This window comes from Cynoglossus semilaevis, chromosome 14 (genome assembly GCF_000523025.1).
Source record: "Cynoglossus semilaevis isolate Cse_v1.0 chromosome 14, Cse_v1.0, whole genome shotgun sequence".
In the NCBI taxonomy this organism is placed as follows: Eukaryota; Metazoa; Chordata; class Actinopteri; order Pleuronectiformes; family Cynoglossidae; genus Cynoglossus; species Cynoglossus semilaevis.
The window spans coordinates 20,634,963-20,644,495 of record NC_024320.1 but is presented as its reverse complement, the minus strand read 5'-3'; the positions used below and the strand labels follow the sequence as shown (position 1 = coordinate 20,644,495).

The 9,533-nt window shown below is 41.2% G+C and overlaps 2 protein-coding genes across 9 annotated transcripts in view; one reads left to right on the top strand and one right to left on the bottom strand.

Moving 5' to 3' along the window:
• The window catches only part of dab2ipb (DAB2 interacting protein b), a 791,247-nt gene that overhangs the window by 670,538 nt on the left and 111,176 nt on the right, over window positions 1-9,533 (top strand). The window lies entirely within an intron of this gene.
• Window positions 8,586-9,533, bottom strand: part of lamc3 (laminin, gamma 3) — a 96,022-nt gene continuing 95,074 nt past the window's right edge. Inside the window, exon 28 of the mRNA XM_008325779.3 lies at window positions 8,586-9,492. Coding sequence (XP_008324001.1) covers window positions 9,230-9,492 — 263 coding nt within the window. The 3' untranslated portion in view covers window positions 8,586-9,229. The remainder of the gene's footprint in view (window positions 9,493-9,533) is intronic.

The window sequence follows — 9,533 nt, the reverse complement described above, 5'->3', positions numbered from 1 at the left end:
ATACTGAAAATGACCTATTTCCCCTCTGTCACCTGTTCTCCATCTGGGAGCAGGGAAACTAATTTCGTTCATCCCATGTCTTGATATGGACAGGCTATGTATGGCAGAGGTTCTCAAGAGGTGGTTCGTAATCCTTAAACTGCACCAAAACCAAAAAAAAAATTAATAGAAATCGTGCCCATTGATCCTCTGAAAAATTGATGTGCGGGAATGATTTGCGGGAAAATGATTTGTCTTCTTATTTAGCTGCCCGCTCAACCCAGTTCCAGTGGTACCTCACTGAAGTAAAAGAAGCCACAGAACGCTCACAACTTACCAGAGAGTCCCACCTCCTGGGTAACGTTAGCATCTTCTTTTTTTATTCTGGTCCGCCATTGTTCACAAACTTCTCTGCTTACTTCAGGGAGGTGACGTGGGCATCAACATGTTTCTAACAGGATGTCGCAACAACTTTTTCAAATTTTTCAAATTTTTCCATCTTCATTCATGACACCTTTGATTCATTCTCGCTTTTGGTGTGAGTGCCCCATTAGGTGGTCATACAGAGGTACTGCAAGAGGGTCGCAAAAGTTTTTGCTATTGTCAGTCAATTTGTTTTTTTGCACACGTTGAAAAACTAAGAACCATGAACCTGTATATTATGTGCTATAAAATAACACCGTATGTTACACTGGCTCTAGGCCAATATTTAACAGTTACATCCCAGCATAAAGTACCTGTGTAGCGCAACATGGGGCTACTTCCATATAAGACAGTGTCAACGTTTAAACTGTAATTGTGATGACCAAACATGGCGTCAAACCTCTCGGTTCCTGATCCATGCCCTCCTTTCCTTGAGTATCTCTATTTTCCGGGGTGAGTTATCTCCCCCTTCCTCCTCTCTCCTGCTCCTCCTCAGCCTCTTATGGAAACCCTGGGTAAGTGTCCAGGTGTCAGCGGTATATATACTCTGACTCTGTGAAGGCTGAGAGCATGTAGGGATTAGTGTGGAGTGCTTTTTGAAGTGGGTGTTAGACTTCTCATTCACCCTGTGTGTATCTGTGCTTTATTTGCCTGGTGTGAATGCCCCCCCCCCACCCCCCCCCCCCCCACCCCTAGCTGCAGGAAAAGGCACGTCAGCACACAGCAGAGCCCGGGAGATGATTTACATCTCGAGGAAATCAATTCACATGCTGAGGTTATTTGTTGTTTTACATATTGAATACAAACAGGCGGCAGATCCTGAGGATGACCGTAATAATTTACAGAGCAACACAATCTATTTGTTTTCGTTCCCACTCTCAGTTATTTCACTTTTGAAACTCTATTTATTGGCGGTCATTTAGAAGATCTCTGGCTGGCTACTGATTCACTTTATTTTTATCGTTTTTACATAAGTACACTAGTATCCTACAAGGGTCCTGCATCTCGTCCAATATTGGCTTTCATTTCATTTCACTTGGACAGAAGATAAGAAATCCCCGTGTTTCTGTGTCTCAGGCTCTTTTTAGTTGCCATGCTTGGCCGTGTTTATTGATTTTTTTATATCTGTGATTTAGTGCTGCGCAGAAAACTCTGTCCTCATCGTCTGGGTCGGCCCAGTCCTGCTCAACTACGATGTGTTTAAGTTCAAAAACGACACTTGTGCATTCTATTTTCACGTGCGACAGAGATACGACGATGGGTCACCTTCGGGAAAAATAAAGAAAAGTCATTTGAAGACATATTGAGGATGATGATTACTGTTCCGCTTTGTAAAATTTACTGACATCAAAGAGACAACCCTGAAGAAATATTGCCCCCCCCCTCTAGAGGGCACTCTAGGCTTGTGTACCAGTATTTTCTACTCCTGTACCACTGAAAATGCACATGTTCGTTAGTTTCACTCTGACAGCCACTAGAGGGCACTCTAGCTGGCTGGTGCAACTTATACTCTGGTCAGTTCTTTCTGACTGCCCTGGTCATATGTATGTGCTCTTTCAGTGTCCAATAACGAGCCGGTTATGAAGGATTGTGCTCTTTCAGTGTCCAATAACGAGCAGCTTATGAAGGATTGTTTTTAACCTCCCTCTGTACATTGAAATGTGAAACTAAATTGTTCGCAGAAATAAACAAACACGGCAGCAGGAAAAGTACTGTACCAGCCCTGCTGCAAACACACTCTTCATCTTCAGTGTTAAAAAAACACAAACATTTTGGCTTTTGTGGGCTCCGCAAGGCAGGTTTTTCAAAGGAAAGAAAATATTTCTGAGAACAGAGAACTTCTTCTTCTTTTTCCCTGATAGCGATGAGCTCTCGATAATGTAAAGAGCACTTATCTGTGGAGGAGAAAAACAAGCTTTCACTTTTCATTCCTCCACTCTCTTTGATTTCTTTGTCTTCCAACGAAAACCTCAGAAATGATTTTCATGACCTGCACCCCGCCGTTATTGTCAGCCGCAGAAAAGTTTGACAGAGATTTCATTTAGTTAAAAAAAAACCCCAACATTTCTCATATTGAGTAAAAACTCCTCAGAAGTCTTTCAGCCTAACTGACTTCTCAGACATCACGAGGTTTTACCTGGAAAAGACTTTTGTTCTGTTCGACCATTTGAAGCTTCATGGGTAAATTTGGTCAAACTGTTATGAACAACACATTCAGAAAGCACTTCACTGCAAATACACCGCTAAATCTGCAGTTTAAATGTTGGTGCTTGTCTCCGTACATGTTTTGGGGAGTCAGTCAAAAGGTTCTAAGACAGACGTGATCATTTTCAGTGGTGTCTGATTTCAAGTAAAATATGACAAAACAGCTCCGACAACATTTATTACGTCTCGTTCAAGCAGGTTTTATAACCTTCAAAAAGAAAGAACAATACGCAAATCAGTGCAAATGTCTAAATGTGAATTGAACTAGGAAGAAAAACTGTCAAAAATAATTCCAGGTTGTTGATGAAGAAAAACTGTCAAAAATAATTCCAGCTTGTTGATCTAACTGCATGTTGTTGTTTTTTTATCCGAAGATTTACAGAACATTTAAAAAGGAATTCCTTCAGCGTAGACGTGTCAGCCAGCAAATAAATGACAGAGTGAAATAAATGATTTAATGTATTTGAATACAGCTGTGCTCTTTCCTGCTCTACTCTCCACTCCATTAAATTACACGTTTAACACAAACATATCAGCAACACCACCGGATGAGAGAGAGAGAGAGAGAGAGAGAGAGAGCAGCTGATTATAATGTCTGTATGTCACCGAAGCTGTAAGAGTTAAGCTTTAACACAAAGATATACTGTACATTCTGCTGTAACTGACTAATACTGTAAATATACAGAACGACAGGAGCTTGAGGTTTGAGGCTACATTAAAGTTTCACTTACAATACAATGAGTCTGACAGCAGGAGTGAACCACGAGCACAGAGCAGTGAGCCATCAGAGAATTCCTAAATGTCAAGGTAATGCTTTGACTTCCCCTTTTCTTTTTCTATCTATCTATCTACCTATCCATCCATCCATCCATCCATCCATCTATCTATCTATCTATCTATCTATCTGTCTATCTATCTATCTATCTATCTATCTGTCTATCTATCTATCTATCTATCTATTTATCCATCTATCCATCCATCCATCCATCCATCCATCTATCTATCTATCTATCTATCTATCTATCTGTCTATCTATCTATCTATCTATCTATCTGTCTATCTATCTATCTATCTATCTATCTGTCTATCTATCTATCTATCTATCTATCTGTCTATCTATCTATCTATCTATCTATCTGTCTATCTATCTATCTATCTATCTATCTATCTGTCTATCTATCTATCTATCTATCTATTTATCCATCTATCCATCCATCCATCCATCCATCCATCTATCTATCCATCCATCCATCCATCCATCGATCTATCTATCCATCCATCCCTCCATCCGTCCATTCGTCCATCCATCCATCCATCAATCCGTCCATTCGTCCATCTATCTAGCCATAAAGCTATCCATACATCTAACTATCTTACTGGCTATGGTGCTACCTAAATACATCTAGCTAGCTATACACCTATCTACAGTGTACATCTAGCTGTCTTTTTAGCTTTGGTTTAACAATTACTGCTTATGAAGTATTAGTTTTACTAAAAGTACATTTAAAAAAATCTACATCGTGAATTGAGTTACATGTGATTCTAATGTTTGTCAAAAGTGCAAACTGTCTTTTTTCCCTTAAATAAGACAATAACAGGGGTGGGGGGTGGCATGTATTAGTACTTGTTTACTTCAGCAGTCCAGGTACAGCTGGTGTGTACATCTGGACTGTTTGCATTGGCTTTTCTGACATTTTATTGAGTCTTTTGACATTTATTTTCCTGTGGTTTTCTGAGCCTCTTTATTCTCACACAGCAGTCTCACATTCTTGTACCGTGGCTTTATACCAAGACAAATATAACACGGCAGCTCTTGGATTCCTTTTCCCTGACAGCACAAGGCGCAAAGGCAGGGTTTGAGGTGGAAAAAGTGAGGATGTGTTTTCAGGGACGGGTATGAAGGCGGTTTCTCTCATGAAGTCATTTGAAGACTCCCTGTGAAGTGGTGTGAGAGGTGAAGTCACGGCTGTGTCACTGACTATCTCTGATCTCAGGGATTGGTGCTCCGACCATGTCAGCCCTCGGCTGGTTTCTCTGCTGCTGTCTGTGAGCTTCAGACGGCCGTGTTAATGTAGCAACGTACTTCACCTTTACAGAGAAAAGAATTAATTCACCAGCGACATCAGACACAACCTGATAATTAGAGTGGAATGTGAAGCTGGTTGTCGCCCAGTCACACTGGGCTCTGGGTTCACGTCAACTGGCAGGAAATCTTGAAGCTAAAGCTCCACATCCTGTGGGTTACAACAAGAAAAGTAAGGTCGGAGGTCAAGGTGGTGGTGTTACTTTTTGTATGAAGTAATATTTGTTAAAAATAATTAAACAAAATAATTCAATCCCTGAAGCAATGTAAATCTCAGAGGATTCAAAAAGTCTGGTGCATGCACCCTTGGAGGTGCACGAGCTGCCACTGGGGGGCGTGAGATAAAAAAGTAATGACGGTTTAGGGTGTGTTTTTAAGCGTTGTTTATGTACACAATTAAGATGTCTAAATAAACGGATGCTAATAAAACTTCCGCACAAAGTGATTAAATACCAGCATGTGTAGACCGTGAACTAGAACCACAACAAATGGATGCACATCGGAAATTTTTGATCTGAATAATTCCACAAATAATTCCGCTGTTAGCGCCTGATTTGGACAAAGTCTTACTTTATTTAACCTCACTAACTTGCTGTGGTCAGTCTCTTCTACTGACGTCTCAAACAGTGAGAATATGACTCTGTTGGAACGACACTTCCCGACATCTGGTATTCCAGATTTTCTTTTAACTCTTCCCCTTAGGTAAGTAACACATTTCGTCACCTTTCCACGGTGACAGCAGCTCATTGGGAGGAAGGTGAGATTTAAAGCCTTCAAATGCGCAGGGTGAACCTGAAAGGGAATATTTAAGAATGAAAGAAAGAAAAAGAGACAACGTAGTCACAACAGTTCCTCCGGTGCGTTTCGCTTTCTTCTCAAACTTCTAGGATCTCCAGAGAAATCTGTGCGAGTTTCTGTGACAAACATTTGTCTCTGAGGTTCCTTTCTGTTGTTTACTCTGAACCGTCTGAGGTTCGAGTGAGTGTCAACTGATTTAAGTGTGAGGAAGTTTTTTCTTGGTTCTCTCGCTACAGCCGTGAACGGAGTAAACGTACTCACATTTAATGATCAAAAATGACATCGGAAGTGTTTATGAGACCCGGTCACGTTTTAGTGTGACTGTTTGACGATGCTGTGATTAAAGATCAACTGAATCCGAGCAGTTGCTGCGTCCACGGTAAGTGTGAAATGCCCACCGCGGGTCGTCACGCCACACAGATAAAGTTATAACGAGACGCCTCCCCGCGGCTTTTAATGGAGGATGAAAGCGGACGATAATTCCGTTATTACGTCTGTTGTGAATCTTTTCTGCTGCAGCCACCGGACACACAGTTATAGGAAATAAAATCAATTTACCAGCTGAGGTTTCCTTTCTCGCTCCCCGATACCGAATTTTAGATGCAATTATATCAAAGTCTGGGTATTTTTTATTCGCAGTCTGTCTGTGATAATACTGCAATATTCACTCCAATAAAAAGTGTGAACCACTCCACACATCTCTGAGCTGTTCCTGCGTGATTATCCCCGTGCTCTCCGAGCAGCCACGGCTCTGATTTTATTTTCATATGGTAATGAAACTCAACTCAGTGAAAATGACTTCACCTAAAAACTCACTTTTCTTCGCATGACGGATTTCCAGGAGCACTCAGCTCAGATTATAGGTCCTCATCGGTGTTTTTCCTTTCTTTTTTAGCACTTCACTAAAATTGAAAATTCACTGACTCCCTTGCCGGAAGGGTCAATAGAAGAATGTCTTTGACCTTGTACAACATTTAGTGGCTGGTATTGGTCCAAAACAGATAAAAAATTAATTCCACCATGTGAACATTTCATTAGAAGACTCTAAACCCTGACTTTGACTTCAGGTGAAGTGTGTGCAAACCGTTTTGTTGGGTTCAAAGCAGCTAATATTTGTGCAAATACTCTTTCCTTGGAGAAAAAAAAAACCCTGCGCCGAACAGAAATGTCATATTGACTCAGCAGTGATTTAACTGCGGTGTGTGGTTGAGGAAACAGTCTGACATTTCAGAGAAACGGCTCGTTTGCTTTCTCGTCAGGTTACACGAGAATATCGATAACAGTCAGGCAGGTGAGAACAATTCATTCAGCGGTACCTGTGGACGTCGAATTAGCATCGTAGTTGAGATACATCGTTAGAGACAACACCGTCATGGTCAGCAGACGGCTGGGGAATGAAAAAGGAAGTAAAAAAGGCCAAAAATAAAAGTTCAGTTTCATGGACACAGCATGGATGTAGAGCTGGACACAAAACTGTCCATCAATTTTCTGGAAGCTTATTGGACGCAGAAACCACTGCATTCTCCAAGTGAATATTACACCTAAATACTTTAAAATAAGGCTCTTAAAAACAGATCTGTTCATCAGACTCTGTCACAAATCATGATCTTTATAAACATAGTCAAACTTCTAACTGAATTGAAGTAAAACCATAGTTTATTTTTAGATAAGCTCTTCTCATAAGAACTCTTGTTGTTTCGTCAGGCACAGAAAAATGAGGGCAAACACAAACCAAAACAAATATCGTCGAGTAGTTCACAAAGTCATAAAAACGTTTCTAAATGTCAAGTGCTGCAGTGAGAAGTATTAGTGAGTATTTTGAAGTAACAGCTAACAGTAGAGAGCTGACAGCGGTAGAACAGTCCTGAAGCTGAACTGTGAGGATCTGTGATTAGATGTGATACAACAACTGCCACAACACCGGTGAAGGATTTCACCATCTTCAGAAGAGACACTGAAGCTGGCCGACAGGTTTGAAGACAAATAAAAACTCAACCAAATACAGGAAAAAGCTAGGCTAAAAGATGGGGATTGTGATTGTGAAGGTGCTGGTTCAAATCCCAGCCCTGGCAGAACTGTGGTGTTAATTATCTGGGTGTTTTAGGGAAGGGTTAAATACGGAGAGTCATTTTTGTAAAAAAAAGCCAAACTCACTTTCACTAGTGGTTCTCAAAGCAAGGGGCGGAGACTCCGATTAGGGCTAATGCTGGGAGGTCACAGCAAATAATTTAATTTCAACATTTATGCCACAGTGAGATAAATGCAGTTGTAATTTTGTCTTTTGTGGTCATCAAGATTCTGACGCCAAACGTGAAAAAATACGAGTGGACATAACGGCCTTCATATACTTTTTATATACCGTTCACATGCTACGTGTTCTCGCCATTGGTTCCTTGGTGTGCTAAAGCTAATAGTTTCACCATGGCAGAATAGCATAAGCCATTATTGTCACTCTTCTGAACTTGAGCAGGGGTGAAACAGCGCCACATACAGGTCTGGCATATGAACTACAGGGACCAGGTTTTGATTTTATATTCAGCGGCTCAAATAAAATGCTACATTTTCTTGCGCTGTGTGGCGTGTGAACAAGACACGATCGCTCCGCAACCAGAGGCTCTGTAGTCGTATCACAGCAGCGTAAACATCGAAAGTCAGGGATTCTCTGCGCATGAGTAAGATGACAAATCCAGGAAGTACAGATAACTGACATAAAAGAAATCATTGTGTCAGTATGGGCTCAGTTTGATTCTTCTCCTCCAAGAATTGAACTTTAACTTTTGTTGAATTTACTCTTCAACACCGAACAAAGAAAAGGTCAAATCGTGTTTGTACTGAACTGAATCAGGTTTTAGTTTCTGGTGGAGTCGACATTTTCATTTGGAAATGAACTCACAACAGGCACGATTTAAAAAGGATTCCAAGTTTTATTGTTTGGGTTTTATGAGCGTTTATTAAACCCATTTATAGTTTGAAACATTTTTATCAGCGTGATACACTCAGCGGCTGGTTGAAAAATGTATAAAATGGAAAACGGTCCTCTCAAAACACTGAAATAAACTCATAAATGACTTGTTGAAATGTATGTTGATTTTTTTTTATTAAGCTTTAATTGAAACCAAAATGTTGTAATTGTGACTTTTGAATCTTGACGAGAGGTTTGGGCGTTCGACAGAGAGAAATAAAGAGAAAGTGCAAACACACACACACACACCAGACACACACACAGACAGGTAAGGCTGCGGAGATAAGACAGGATCCTGAACCCTGCTGATGTCAGGTCTGAACCCGACTGTGACCACCAGGAGTCATTGTTAATTTGCCAGGCTGATGAAAAGGAGCACCAGTGTAAATGGATGTGTCAGTGTGAAGGAGCGCTCAGACACACCTTCAACCCGCACAAAAGAAGAAGGGACAAATCCTCGTCATTATTTCAAAGCTGACGGTGCACTCCATCATCAGCAGGCACGGCTGCCTATTATTGGTGGTGAAATTAAAGTTTGAACGTTGTTTGTGAACAGAGAGGATGAAAAAATAAATCTTTGGAAAAAGTCTACCGCTGTTGGAGAAGAGTGTGTTTTTGCTAAATTGCATCTGAGGGTGAAAAAAAAAAAGTATTGAGTAGAATAGCAGAGACCTGACGGGTATGAATAAAAAATTGACCGCGGACACTTTGATTAACATCCTCCCTGACTTTTTTCTCGCCTGTCTTGTTAATGACGAAATCTTCACCATCTACCACATTTACCCCTTGCCTGTTTCAGCAGCCAGGGGGCAAGACTGAGGCAAGTTTAAAGTAATATCCCTGAGACTGTCTCTCTCCTCACTGATCTCCTGTATGTCTTGTTCGATCACAGACAGTCGGCTCTGCTGCTCCTTTGCGGCCGACTGCAGCTTCTTGATCTTGGAGCTCAGCGTCGGACTCTCCACGCTCCCGCGGAGCATGCCGAGGCGACGCTCTGTCTCCTTCAAGACGCGGTCGAAGCGCACCAGAGGAAGGCTCTTCTCTGGGTCGCCCCTGTAATAGGGAGAGAGAAGTACGACCACA